Raw genomic sequence first — 15,199 nt, 5'->3', positions numbered from 1 at the left:
AAGGGGATTGTGACCGAAGAGATTTAAGGTAGAAAATGAAGAGGATTTGGTAACTGATGGATGGCAGTTAGGGAAAAGGAGTGGCTACGTTTCTTTGGAAATGGAAGAGATGACACCTTGAGGATAGTAGAAGCATCTGAAGATCACCGTTAGGAGCTCGGTGTTGGGCTGCCTGCTCTTGGTGGTGCTGTGTAGACATATGAACGGGCCTGATGGAAATTTTACTTTTTTTCTGCAGGCAGACCTCTGGGGGCAGCAGGGGTGGGGTGGGGTGGGCTTCCACTTTTCCCACGGGATAGCCCCAGTGTCTGTGACAACCACAGAGGCTATTCTAGCTCCAGAGATTCTGATAGAGCTTTGGGGAAGGGTATGAACTTACAAATAACCTGGTGAAAAAGGAAGTAAAGCAATGATCCTTACCACCTACCCCTTTCTGTAGTTTCTACTGCTCAGAACAAAAATATTTTATCATTGACTAGACAGCCATGGACGGTCTTAAGGACATGAAGCTGAAAGATCTTTTTCCTGGCAAGTGATGGTTTCTCAAGTCTCCCTGATGAAGCTGGGGATAAAATATCTTCAGGAGGTGGCCTTCTACCAAGAATTCTCTGTGCTCTTTAAGTTAGCATTAGTGGAAAGAGAACAGAGTGAAAGGTTAGGTTTATTTTAAAAAGCAACAGGGAGGCAGTGAAAGACGGGATTAAATTGAGAAATAAAAGCAAGAAAATGACTGAAAAATGCCAGTTTGTGGAGGTGGCCACTGATGCCTGGCTTTCTGAATGCTGGTGAGCTCACAGGGCGGCCACGTTTTCATTTGCCGTTAGGAAGCATTTACGAAAGCCTGTGGTTCCGGTACGTGCTCCAATCTTCTCAGCAGGCAGCCCAGGAACAGGCGGAGCCCGTGGCTCTCCCCTTCTGCCCAGGAGGGCTCGCTCCTCATTAAGTAGAGCTGTGGAACAGCTTTGCAAAACCTTGTAGGGTAAGAATGCGAAATGCTCCCTCCATTGCCACCAAGCCACCGGTGCAGAGCTGCTTCCCGGAAAAGGCTGGAAGCCAACGATAAGCATCTATCTTTGGACATGTTTAGCTTCTTACGTGAAACGAGCCCACTCTTCAGATCCCCTTGTCTGCCTGTGACAAAAAGGCCATTTGAAACCTCCCGGATATTTTCTAAGGCAAGTTACTGTGAACCAACCTCTGGTTAGTGGCCTAATCTCTCTGTAATCACCCTGCAGTCAACCTTTGTCGTATCATCTGCTGGGGCGGCAGTTTTCTTTGTTTTTTGTTTGTTTGTTTTTTATATTTGTATACAATTTGGACCCATACAATAAGCCTTGTAGGTGGAGATACTGTTCAGTCTGGACCATTTCTTAAATGACAGGTTAAACGCTTGTGCTTTTCTATTTCCTCAAAACTCCACTGGGGACAAAGAAATAGGAACCTAGACTAGATGGGAGAGACCCCAAGGTTGTCTGGTTAATTTCCCACAAACTGCAAAGCCCTCCCCTCTTCAACCCAGGGCTCCTCCTCATTTCTCAGAGGTCTACACCAGAGTCCGCCAGTGTTTAGTCTGGGATATAATGTAGAGATTTAAAACTTAAACTGGGACACAGTGTGGACATAGGATGCCCTGAACATGTTAGGGTTGGGAAGATTTCCTGAGAGAATTTGTCATAGGTGATCCTTTTCTTTAGGCTGGAAGGTTAATCTGGGAGGAGCCACATTCAGCTTATTATATCATATTGTATTACCAAAATGTAGACTATAAAATCAGAGATAAAGGAAAGCAATACCATCCTTAATGTTAGAAAATTACCAATACGAAAAATGGCCATCTGAAAATATGAAAAAAAAAAGAAACCTTTTTGGGGGTCACCTGGACCACTTGAAAATCAGATATAAGATTTATATCCTCTTATCAGAAAATGCACACACTTTATTCGGCACACAATTTTGGGAGGTCGAGGATGCCCCTGAGGTCAATTCTTCCTCAGGGATTTCACTAGCCTAACAAGTCATGTTTTCTTTTCCCTTTCTAGATTTTCTCTCTCTCTCTCTCCTCTCTCTCTCTTATGGTCTTAAGACATAAACGTTTTACCTGGTTATAATCATAGGGTAGCTCTGCTTTACATTCTTTTTCTTTTTCACTTAACATTATGTCATAAACATGTCCCCATGTTATCATCAATCATTATAATTATCATTTAAAATGGCTTTATCATAATCCACCTAAATGAGGTACTGTAATTTACATAGCCATTATCTTATTGTTGGACGTTTAGGTTGCTTACAGCTTGTCTCTGAAAAATCTGCTTTATAAAGTATATTTTTATGCATCTGGAAAAGCAGTAACTTTCAAAGGAAACAGTGAACTCTTCTACCATTTTCTTTCCAAATCCCTTATGGTGTCTGTCTCTCCTAGGCTGTCTATAATTTTGGGTTTTGTGTGTGAAATTCTAGTATCAAATTTTATTTTTGGCTGCTGTGCCATGTGCCAAACACAGTGAACTCCATCTCCCCCTCTCTAGTCTGTTTCTCGTCCACTCACCCCCTCCCACCTCCTCCAAGACTGCCATGTGACAATTGCCCTCAAGTTCTTATGAGTTGAGGATTTCCCATGAGGAGACAGAACGTCCTCAGGGGCGCTCTTGACCTCCCGAAACTGCATGCAGAATCAGGTGTGTGCATTTTGCAGTGAGAGGATATAGATTGTGTATCAGATTCTCAAGTGGGGCCGCTGACCAAAAAAGAATCACTGACTAGGGCTCTTTTTAGCATCTTAATCTCTTTCCCTCCACTGGGGCTTCTCCTCTGCATAAGCCTAAGGTCAGATTCTAGCCTGAAACCTCCCCCCTTTTAATCCTCAAGTTGCTACCTCTTGTCCCCCTCTTGCTTCCTCTTCACTGCCAGCCTTCTTGAATGAATAGTTGTACCCACTGTGTTCACTTCCTTACCTTCTGTCTACACCCTAACTCCTGGGTCTCCCTGTCTCACGCTGTTGAAATTGCTCTTTCAAAAGATGATATGTGCCTCTTTATCACATGACCCAGTGTTTTAGTCTTCACCTTCTGACTTCTCTCTTGCATATGGGATTATTGCCCTTGATCTTATAAAATTTTCTTCCTGGTCATTTGAAGTACTGCCTCGTCCTGGACCTTTTCCTCTGGCATTTCTTCCCCTGGTGGTTGCCCCTCTTCCCCTCGCTGCCCAATGGAGATCTTCTACAATTTCCTGAGACATCTTTTCTCTCTATATCCTTCTCTCTGGCCATCTCACCCAGACCCATTTGTGTGCAACTTCTACCTCTCTCCTGAAACCTAGGGCCATATTTCTAAGTGCCATCTCTACTGAGAGGCCTGAAAGTATGTTCCGTCAGGTCCAAAAGCAAATCATCTTGTTGGCAGCTCCTCTGGATTTCCATGTTGCCATGAATAGGACCACCCCACGCTTTGTCAGTCAGGCACAGAAGATCTGAGTCCTCTGGGCTCCTCATTATTCCCTGCCTTCCATCTCCTTACTGGATTACGGGCCAAGGCTTATTGGACTCTCTTGCCACAGCGTTCCTTCCTACTGCTGCCCTGCTAGCTTAGCCTCTTGTTACTTGTCACCAGGACTGTTAATCTCTTCTTGCTTCATCTTCCAGAGCCCCCTCACCACCTTCGATGCCTTTCACCAAACACTCCCAGTTTAGTTCCCTAAAGCATGGGCCCAATTGCTTCAGTGTCCTGCTCAAGATTCCTCTGACCATTCCCTTATCCACCACATTACTTCAAAATTAAAAGCCCTTCAAATTCTTAATCCAAACAACTTCTCCAACACTCCTCTGAAGCTACCCTCTTTATGCATATTAATGCAAATATGTTTTCGATATTTATCATTAGAATATACAGATGCATAAACATTTAAGTTCATAGGGATGCTTTTTTTTTTCTTAAGAGAGGTGGAGGCAGGGAGGGGCAGAGGGAGAGGGAGAGAGAGAATCTTAAGCAGGCTCCATGCTCAGCACAGAGCCTGATGCAAGGCTCAATCACAACCCTGAGATCATGACCTGAGTTGAAATCAAGAGTTGGACACTTAACTGACTGAGCCACCCAGGCGCCCCTGTAGGGATGCTTTTAAAGGAAAATCCTAGTATCCTATTTATTCATCTCATTTCTTGTTTTTTCCTAAACCTTACCTCTCCTTTAAGGTTTAGTGTTCAATCCATTATAATTCAATAAAAGTACCTAATATACATCAGCCTGGCACCTGAAGGGAAAGATGCTCCACTTTTGACATTCTTAAGGTTGAGTCAGAAGCAGTAGGTATCTGTGGAAAGTGTAAAAGCTTTCTCTGAGCCCCTGCTTGTAAAGTGTACCAGTCAGAGTCTTGACAGGAAACAAATGGTCCCCTCAAAAGGGATGATCCAGGAGAGCTTAATAAAAGGACAATTCAAAAAGTCTGAAGGGGACCAAGTCAATAGGTAAGGGAGGAGGAGCTGGAACTGGGGAGGTGGTGGTGAGAGCCATTAAGGTGGTGCCTCCCAGCTGGGGAGGATCAGCAGGAGTGACAAAGGAGGGGAGGGTCATCCTTCTGTGTCAGGCAGGCCCTGTGGACCCAGGGTGTGGAGTTAGGGACCCTGTGGGGTTAAACTTCTGGTGTTCACGGGGGCTGGTTCTTTGCAGTATAACTCCAAGGGCAGAGCAAGCCCCTGAAGGTTGAATAAAGGGTTGTTCAAGAGCATGGAATCTATAGACTCTAAAACAGACCCAAATCAATAGAGCTTTCCCTTGAAAACCTATAAATAGTTTCGGGAATGGCTCCTTTGCCTAAGATTGTGGGACACTATCTCCAGTAGCTCTCCTTTATGACATTGCTGGCTTCTCTACTCCCATTTGTGTACATTCAGCATGACAGCAAGCTCACAGGACAGCTAAGCGTTAGGTGTCCGCGCTCACGATGGACATGTCTGCTACTCCCTGTGTGCGCCGGCATGCAATGCACGTAGGAGGGCTGGGTGGATGCACCTTCAGAGAGCCTTAGACTTTAAAGAAATGACCAAATTCTATAATTAACTCATAACCATTCAGGGGTAGGTGAACAATGCCCAAAGTTTAGGGAGGACAAAGGTAGACGCATCTGAGATTAGAGTAGAGGACAAGCCTCTAGTTAAGGAGAGGTCAGCCTATCACACAACCCCTTACCTCACCCCCTTGGAACTCCCCCTTTTAGTCCTTTGAGTACCACCATCCCTGTCCCAGAAATACATTGGTCCTGTCTACTCTCTTGGGCTTAAACCTGGACAAAACAGTTAAACCATCTGCCTTGCTTTCCTCATATGACTGAACTAGTCGAGGGAGCTAAACAGGGCTGAACTTCATGAGCATACGTCTATAAGATGAGGAACAAAAGCTATTTAGATTGTGTTTCTCTTGTTTGCCATGTGGCTTTCGCATAGGTTTTTAGCAGATCTATCTCTGGCCATCTGGGGATGCTCTTTCTGGAGGTCACATCTGCCCAAACCTAGGAGGGTTTCGAATATTACGTAAGTTATTCCAGGGCAGATGCACTCATAAGCTTGGTCTATCAGGCATCTTAAAAAGACCCGGCCTACCCACCCAAATACATATTTAGAGTGTATAAATCCCATGAGCTCGCAGGTTACATGTAGGAGATGATCCCTGATCCACCCACTGAGTCTAGTACTCTATTTCTCAACTCTGAAAGACTAGTTCTCCAATATTTTGGAATTCACCTCTTCATTGTCTGATGAACCATTTGGATGGCTTCCTCTTGGTACTAACCATTGGGCATTGGTGCTTGTGTTTGGGCTGCATCTGCCTTGGCTCAGTGGGACTTACCAGCATGGTTTACTTCCTTGCCATCCAACTCACCAGGTGATCAGATCTGGCAATATGCCCACTGCCCCATGCCATGTGTAGTTACTGAAAGAATGGGAAGCATTAGGAGGGTTCCCAAACCACCTAAGGATGAGTGGCATGAATTTCCCGATATGAATTCCTGACAACCATACTCACTGGAGAAAACAGAAGTATGAAGTTACTTTAAAAACATGATACCATACAATATTCCAGCAATGAGATCTGAACAAAGCTGACCCAGGGTTTTAATAAACTTTTGTCTACTCATTCTCCCAACCCAGCACCATTCCCCACACCATCCCCCATCCCTGAATATGAACAAATATGGAAACAACTTACTGTAAACTGGATTTGGCAGCCACCCATGATGTAGTCCAAGAAAGAATGCATCTTGTGGATCTGCATGGGAGGAGGAGGAGAGGAAACCGTTTTAGTAACAGCACAATCTATTTCCTTATGGAGTGGAAGCTTAATCTTTGGGATTAGGCTGCTAACCTAGAAGAAAGAGCAGAAAGAGATCTGTGAGAAAAAGAGGGGTCAGCTGATTTTGTTATGTTACAGGCAAGAAAAAGCAATGCTCAATTCAGATGGCCCTGTGAGGGCTGCAACTACCTATGCCCTGGACCCCTCTTTTGGGTTATGGAAGCCTCCGGTGAGAGACTACACTTGGCTTCAGTTTTGCTCCCCGTGTCTAAGTCCCAGTCCTGGTAACATTCTTAATACCACAAGTAATCTAGTTTGGTGGCTTCAGGATTGAAATGTCCTGAGAAGGCCTTTACTGACAGTTTCCCATTCGTTAGATTCCTGCCATGCCATGAACAATGACTAACACTTATGAGCACTAACTTTAAGCCAGGGGCTTAATATCCATAATTTCATTTAATTCTTAGAACCACCCTATAAAAGTGGTGCTATCATTATTATTGTGCCATTTTGTGGAGGAGGCAGTTGAGGCTAAGATCACCTACCCAGTTGATGGTGGAGGTGGGACTCTAATGACGGCAGTCTGGACTGTGTAGTCCATCCTTTAGACCTCTGTTCCGGAATTCAGTACGGCCCCTGCTTTCTGCCCAACCATGATCACCTGTGTTCTCGTGTGCCTTACCGATCTCTGGTCTTCATTTCTGCTTCCTTATGATTCTGCTGCTTGACTCTGGGTGACAGTCATTCATTTATTTATTGAACAAGGATTTACTGAGCCCCCACTATGCACTAGATGCTAGGGATACAGTGATGAGAAAACCAGACACAATCCCTGCAGTTGTGGAGCTTGCAGACTGGCCCCTGTACCTGGGCAGGGAGTAACTATGATTTTGACCCTCAATCCTCAGATTCCATCTGATGCTCAGGGCAGCTTCTCAGAGACCAACCCACAAAATCCCATGTTGGTGTCTCTAGGTACCACCTCCAGGTGGCACACATCTCTTGGCAGACTTTTCTCAGGGCTGATGTTTACTTGGCCCCCTGAACAGTGCCTGCTCCTGGCTTCCTTTTTGTTTTTTTTTAGATTTTTTAATTTATTCATTTGAGAGAGAAAGAGAGAGTGTGCAAGTGAGAGCAAGAGCACGAGCAGGCAGGGAGGGTCATAGGGAGAAGGAGAAGCAGACTTCCACTGGGCAGGGAGCCCGATGTGGGGTTCCATCCCAGGACCCCAGGATCATGACCTGAGCTGAAGGCAGATGTTTAACTGACTGAGCCGCCCAGGTGCCCCATGCTCCTGGCTTCCTTATGCAATGCTTTGCTTGAAGGTTGGGACACCCTACTATTGTCTGTATATCAAGGAAATAAGAACTTGGGAATGAGTTGAAGTAACATGGCCCCTGAGCACTAAACTATAAGATCAATTCATGGAGGATCAAAACAGACTTACGCACAGTCACCTAAAGGAGATAGACAACCACTGAAGTGGTTCATCTAGATAGTTTTTTCCTGCTTCCCTAGGCACAAGGATGCTTTGAATGTGCCTGGGATTTGATTGTTAGGTAAGATGACCAGAGATAACTGCCTTTGGAAGAAGAGTTTATTTTTTTTTAAATATGGACTTTTATTTTTAAAGATTTTATTTGTCAGAGAGAGAGAGAAAGAAAGAGAGAGAGAGAGAGAGAGCACAAGCAGGGAAAGCAGCAGGCAGAGGGAGAAACAGGCTCCCTGTGGAGCAAGGAGCCCGATGAAGGACTCAATCCCAGGACCCTGGGATCATGTCCTGGGCCGAAGGCAGATCCTTAACAAACTGAGCCACCCAGTCATCCCTAGAAGAAGAGTTTATTACTCACAACTCCTCAGAGGATAGGAAGCATGTCATACCACTCAGGGGCCACATGGGGAAGCACCAGGGTCAGTCAGAAGGCAGAAAGATTGAAAGGAAAGTGTGGGCGGAAATCTTTATTGTGTGTGTGTGTGTGTGTGTGTGTGTGTTTGTGGTAAGGAATGAGTGGGGCAGGGTAAGCAGTTAAATTGTTTTAGTATTGGAGAGTCTGAATAATTTTTGTGGCTCTGGGCTATAGGGATGGTCTCTAATTATCTGAAGCCTGGACCCGGGGTCATATAGGACCACAGGAATATTGGCTCCATATGTGAGAGCTCCATAAAGGAGGTGGTTGGGGGTATGGGCTCTGGATTGGTTGGTCTGCATATCAAAGGTAGGCTCACAAGCAAGCTGTTTGCTATCTCCAGAAATTTAGCTAGCCCTGGGAGGCGCAGACCCTACGTGGGTCCACAAGGCTCCAAGATGTTAAAGCATCAAAAACTGTAGAAAATAAAAGACACAATTAATACAATGATTCCAGATGGCCAATCCCAATACACTATCCCCTAGTCCCACTGACTGGTTCAAGAGGTGGGCATATCCGTCTTTTCTTTCCTCTCGCTCTTGCTATGAGAGGATGTGTGCCCGCAGCGCCTGGCAGCCATGGAGAGGCCAATCTGGGAGAAGGAACCTGACAAACACAGAGAGAAACTAGATGGCATTTAAGTCTTGTATGTTGGAGTCAAACAGGCATAGGTTAAAATCTCAGCTCTTAAACTTACCACATGTGTGACTAGTTACATGATCTCAGTTGACAACTGAAGTCTCAGGGTTAGGATACAAGCTAAACAGAATTCATCATCATTACTTTCACATAGTATACACTCAACCAGTGCCAGAGTTATTCTCAGATGTGACTTAAGAGATTTGATTATTAGCATGTAGGATTTTCTGTGAGGTTAGAGCCCTTCTGGGAGGAATTTCTAGGCCCTTGTGATCTTTCACCACTGCTTTGTGTTCATGGTACCATTCAGTATGGGTGAAGTGCCACATAGAAAGCACTGAACACCGTGACAAGCATACAATAGGGGCTCTGGAAATGTTGGCTTACCCTTTGGGGGGATCTCCCTCTGATGCTCTTCTGGACAGAGAGAGCTTGACATGTGACCAGGACTCCCCATCTTTGGGGGTATGACTGTCTTTGTGGAAGGGATGGTGGCATCGGGCCACCACAGCTCCAAGACCCCCCATGCTTACATTTCTCATTGCACATCCATTCATACATTGACTTTCTGATTTTTATTTTAAAACACACCACACCTCCTTGACATTCTCTCTCACTGACCATACAACCTGAGCTCTTCCTCCCAGACAGCCCTAGCTTCACACTCCTTGAAAGAGAGGGACTACATACATACCTTGCACTGATTCAAAATCACAATGCCTGAGTTCTTATAATTCTTCTTCTTGGCTTTGTACTTGGGGTTGATGCACTCCCACTGCACCTGCAACAAGAGAGCCTGCTCAGGAAGAAGGGGAGTGATTCAGTAAGACTAAGCCCCCAGGTGCTGCAGCAAATGGATCTGAGGGCTGACAAACGGTCTCTGTGTGATAATGCAGTTCAGAGGCACGGTTGAGTGCTATCCGATTGCCTGGTTTGAATCCTGATCCCACCAATTTCCAGCCATGCAACCCTTAGCAAATTACTTGATTCCTCTATGCCTTAGATATCTCCTCTGTAAAATGGAGGTGATAATTGTATCTATCTCAGGATTATTGTGAAGCGTTAGTAATTAATCCATGTAATACATTTAAAACAGTGCCTGGCACTTATGAATGCTTTCTATTAATAGGGTCAAATCAAGCAACAGAGAGAAGATGTCTGTAGACACGTTCCTAACACAAGTGTTGAGTCTTAGTGCCTAGGAAATGGCTTAAAATGTCAGAACACTGAGAGACATTGAATGCTGGCTACAGGAAGTTAGTGGGAATAATTATGAGTTTGCATAGACCCTCATTGAGAACTAAAAAATGAAGTGATACGTAACACAACGGTGACACAATAGATCTCCAAAGGGGATAGTATGAGAGCTGCCGGAGTGGCTTGGAACTGAGGAGGTAGCTGGGAACTAAGGGAGTGTCTAGGGGAAGAGATATCAACATTTTCAGGCCACAGAAGACTTCATGTGACAAAACCAACTACAAGTCAAACATCCAAGAGCCACTGAATGTTCCTGCCCACCATTCTGTGGGAACCAGATCCTTGAATTTCCACTCAGGAGACAAATTTTCACTTTCTCTCTGACAATTAGGAGTATCTGAAAATAAAGCAGTTTCTGAGGCAGATGTGAGTGGGGTAGACTGATACAGCTTTGACCCCCATTGCTTCATTCCTCTCAGTGTTCATCCATTTGTGCAGGTCCCTCCACAATGATGATGAGCTTAGTCATGTGACTCGTTTTGGCCAATGGGACATTAGCAAAAGTGATATGAGCAGAGGACTAAAAAGTGCCTGTGCATTGGGGCTTGCCTTCTTCCTGCTGCTGGGGAGTTTTTACCATCATGTAAAAAAGCTGATCTCTGATCTCCTGGAGAATAAAAGAGTACACGGAGAAATGTCCCGGCCATCCCAGTTGCTGAGGCACAAATGCATGAGTGAGTTCAGTTGGCATCATGTAGAACAGAGAGGAGCTGCCCCAGGTGAACTCGGCCTAAACTGCCAACCCAGGGAACTGTGAGTAAATAATGATTGTTGTTTTCAGCTAGGAAGTTTTGGGGGTAATTTGTATCTCAGCAACAGATAACTGAGACCAGGAGTTTCTCAGTACTGGGGAAGTTCCACTAGGGGCTGAGCAACCACATAAGGGCTGGGAAGAAAGGAATCCTGTACTGGCTAAGGATCCTCTAAAACTCTTTTCATAAGAGGAAGGAACAAAAAAGAGGAAGGAAGGAAGGAAGGAAGATAGGAAGGGAGGGTGGGAGGAGAGGAGAGGAAGAAAGAAGAATCAAATTGAATCTGAAATCAAGACATCTCCAACTCTGTTGTTTTTTTTAAAGGCCTAATCTTTCCATCATGATGATGGTTGTCTTTTTTCCCTCTCTTAGCTTCTCTTCTCATCAGCTCTCCATGTGGATAGTGCTTGATAAACAAGAATTCTAGCTTGTCGCAAAGTGGATCTAGCATTTTCAGACAAAGCACCCCAAGTCCCTCCCAAACTGATCAAAACTGAAATTGCCTTTCCCCCAAATCTTCCTCTAATATCACTGTATGAACAAGTAGCATAGGGATTTACCTTACAGTTGGAAAGAAAAGATCCACAATTAGCTGCGATGATTCCTTTGTCACTTTCAATAATTTCTATTAACCTCAATTTCTTCAGTCAAGCAGGACATAACAAATGAAACTTCACATGAGTTAGATTTCAAGTTATCTGAAGAATTATAGTGATAATCCATGAAAAGTCTCCTCATTTCCATCTTGGGCTAAGGCGAACCAGTAGGGGAGGATTGGTGCCGCCAGACAAGGGCTCTAAGGAAGCTGAATCAGAACCCACAGGTACTTGGGGCTTTTATGCCCGTTGGGCGGGAAGGGGGTGCTGATGAACCAGGTCTAAGTATTGTGCATGTATGTTGGGATAAATGTTATTATAGGTTATTTGCTTTACATCTACAATCCCATTTAACTCTCCCCCAACTCCCTTTTAGAGGTGAAAGATGAGGCTCAGGTCTTATGGGTGGCAACTGGTGGAGATGGGATTTACCACATCAGTCTCACTTCAAAACCTGGCCTACTAACATAGCGCTTCCCCTAGAAGGGCCTTGGAGGGGCTCTCCTATTTGTTCTTGCAAGTTTCCTTTTTGGCCACCTCAAACTAAAGTTGTTCAAGAACGCCCCTGAGAATTAACCCAAGTTAATCAAGAATTTACCCTGCAGAACCATGACTCTCACAGGAAGGAGCTTAAAAGAAGATGGCTCCTCTTTTTTTTTTTATAGCTTTATATTTTATTTTTTTTAATAATTTTTTATTGTTATGTTAATCACCATACATTACATCATTAGTTTTTGATGGAGTGTTGCATGATTCATTGTTTGTGCATAATACCCAGTGCTCCACGCAGAACGTGCCCTCTTTAATACCCATCACCAGGCTAACCCATCCCCCCACCCCCCTCCCCTCTAGAACCCTCAGTTTGTTTTTCAGAGTCCATCGTCTGTCATGGTTCATCTCCCCCTCCGACTTACACCCCTTCATTCTTCCCCTCCTGCTATCTTCTTCTTTTTTTTTTTCTTAACATATATTGCATTATTTGTTTCCAGAAGTACAGATCCGTGATTCATCAGTCTTGTACAATTCATAGTGCTCACGATAGCACATACCCTCCCCAATGTCTATCACCCAGCCACCCCATCCCTCCCACCCCCCACCACTCCAGCAACCCTCAGTTTGTTTCCTGAGATTAAGAATTCCTCATATCAGTGAGGTCATATGATACATGTCTTTCTCTGATTGACTTATTTCACTCAGCATAACACCCTCCAGTTCCATCCACGTCATTGCAAATGGCAAGATCTCATTCCTTTTGATGGCTGCATAATATTCCATTGTGTATATATACCACTTCTTCTTTATCCATTCATCTGTCGATGGATATCTTGGCTCTTTCCACAGTTTGGCTATTGTGGACATTGCTGCTATAAACATTGGGGTGCACGTGCCCCTTCGGATCCCTACATTTGTATCTTTGGGGTAAATACCCAGTAGTGCAATTGCTGGATCGTATGGTAGGTCTATTTTCAACTGTTTGAGGAACCTCCATACTGTTTTCCAGAGTGGTTGCACCAGCTTGCATTCCCACCAACAGTGTAGGAGGGTTCCCCTTTCTCCACATCCCCGCCAACATCTGTCGTTTCCTGACTTGTTAATTTTAGCCATTCTGACAGGTGTGAGGTGTTATCTCATTGAGGTTTTGATTTGGATTTCCCTGATGCTGAGGGATGTTGAGCACTTTTTCATGTGTCTGTTGGCCATTTGGATGTCTTCTTTGGAAAAATATCTGTTCATGTCTTCTGCCCATTTCTTGATTGGATTATTTGTTCTTTGGGTGTTGAGTTTGATAAGTTCTTTATAGATTTTGGATACTAGCCCTTTATCTGATATGTCATTTGCAAATATTTTCTCCCATTCTGTCGGTTGTCTTTTGGTTTTGTGGACTGTTTCTTTTGCTGTGCAAAAGCTTTTTATCTTGATGAAATCCCAATAGTTCATTTTTGCCCTGGCTTCCCTTGCCTTTGGCGATGTTTCTAGGAAGAAGTTGCTGTGGCTGAGGTCGACGAGGTTGCTGCCTGTGTTCTCCTTTAGGATTTTGATGGACTCCTGTCTCACGTTTAGGTCTTTCAATCATTTCGAGTCTATTTTTGTGTGTGGTGTAAGGAAATGGTCCAGTTTCATTCTTCTGCATGTGGCTGTCCAGTTTTGCCAACACCATTTGTCGAAGAGACTGTCTTTTTTCCATTGGACATTCTTTCCTGCTTTGTCAAAGATGAGTTGACCATAGAGTTGAGGGTCCATTTTTGGGCTCTCGATTCTGTTCCATTGATCTATGTGTCTGTTTTTGTGCCAGTACCATACTGTCTTGATGATGACAGCTTTGTAAAAGAGCTGGAAGTCCGGAATTGTGATGCCGCCAGCTTTGCTTTTCTTTTTCAATATTCCTCTGGCTATTCGGGGTCTCTTCTGGTTCCATACAAATTTTAAGATTATTTGTTCCATTTCTTTGAAAAAGGTGGATGGTATTTTGATGCGGATTGCACTGAATGTGTAGATTGCTCTAGGTAGCACTGACATCTTCACAATGTTTGTTCTTCCAATCCACGAGCGTGGAACGTTTTTCCATTTCTTTGTGTCTTCTTCAATTTCTTTCATGAGTATTTTATAGTTTTCTGAGTACAGATCCTTTGCCTCTTTGGTTAAATTTAGTCCTAGGTATCTTATGGTTTGGGGTGCAATTGTAAATGGGATCGACTCCTTGATTTGTCTCTCTTCTGTCTTGTTGTTGGTGTATAGGAATGCCACTGATTTCTTTCTGTGCATTGATTTTATAGCCTGCTACTTGACTGAATTCCTGTATGAGTTCTAGCAGTTTTGGGGTGGAGTCTTTTGGGTTTTCCACATACAGTATCCTATCATCTGCAAAGAGTGAGAGTTTGACTTCCTCTTTGCCGATTTGGATGCCTTTGATTTCTTTTTGTTGTCTGATTGCTGTGGCTAGGACTTCTAATACTATGTTGAATAGCAGTGGTGATAGTGGACATCCCTGCCGTGTTCCTGACCTTAGAGAAAAAGCTCTCAGCTTTTCCCCATTGAGAATGATATTCGCTGTAGGTTTTTCATAGATGGCTTTTATGATATTGAGGTATGTAACCTCTATCCCTATACTCTGAAGAGTTTTGATCAAGAAAGGCTGCCGTCCTTTGTCAAACGCTTTTTCTGCATCTATTGAGAGGATCCTATGATTCTTGTTCTTTCTTTTGTTAATGTATTGTATCACGTTGATTGATTTGCGGATGTTGAACCAGCCTTGCAGCCCAGGGATAAATCTCACTTGGTCATGGTGAATAATCCTTTTAATGTACTGTTGGATCCTATTGGCTAGTACTTTGGAGAGAATTTTTGCATCCCTGTTCATCAAGGATATTGGTCTGTAATTCTCCTTTTTGATGGGGTCTTTGTCTGGTTTTGGGATCAAGGTAATGGTGGCCTCATAAAATGAGTTTGGAAGTTTTCCTTCCATTTCTATTTTTTGGAACAGTTGCAGGAGAATAGGTATTAATTCTTCTTTAAAGTCTGATAGAATTCCCCTGGGAAGCCATCTGGCCCTGGGCTTTTGTTTGTTGGGAGATTTTTGATGACTGCCTCAATTTCCTTAGTGGTTATAGGTCTGTTCAGGTTTTCTATTTCTTTCTGGTTCAATTTTGGTAGTTGATACATCTCTAGGAATGCACCCATTTCTTCCAGGTTATCTAGTTTGCTGGCATAGAGTTGCTCATAATATGTTCTTAGAATTGCTTGTATTTCTTTGGTGTTGGTTGTGA

At 43.9% G+C, this 15,199-nt stretch overlaps 1 protein-coding gene across 1 annotated transcript in view; it reads right to left on the bottom strand.

The window, feature by feature from the left end:
- CPNE4 (copine 4) overlaps positions 1-15,199 on the bottom strand; it is a 367,114-nt gene that overhangs the window by 28,348 nt on the left and 323,567 nt on the right. The window contains exons 9-10 of the mRNA XM_028099204.1: positions 9,525-9,611; positions 6,201-6,260 (exon numbers count right to left, since the gene is read on the bottom strand). Coding sequence (XP_027955005.1) covers positions 6,201-6,260; positions 9,525-9,611 — 147 coding nt within the window. The remainder of the gene's footprint in view (positions 1-6,200; positions 6,261-9,524; positions 9,612-15,199) is intronic.

The sequence above is a fragment of the Eumetopias jubatus genome, unplaced genomic scaffold (genome assembly GCF_037043125.1).
Source record: "Eumetopias jubatus isolate StellerSeaLion01/CBP00866 unplaced genomic scaffold, mEumJub1_p1.0 scaffold_1, whole genome shotgun sequence".
In the NCBI taxonomy this organism is placed as follows: Eukaryota; Metazoa; Chordata; class Mammalia; order Carnivora; family Otariidae; genus Eumetopias; species Eumetopias jubatus.
This window is presented reverse-complemented; position numbering and strand designations above follow the sequence as displayed.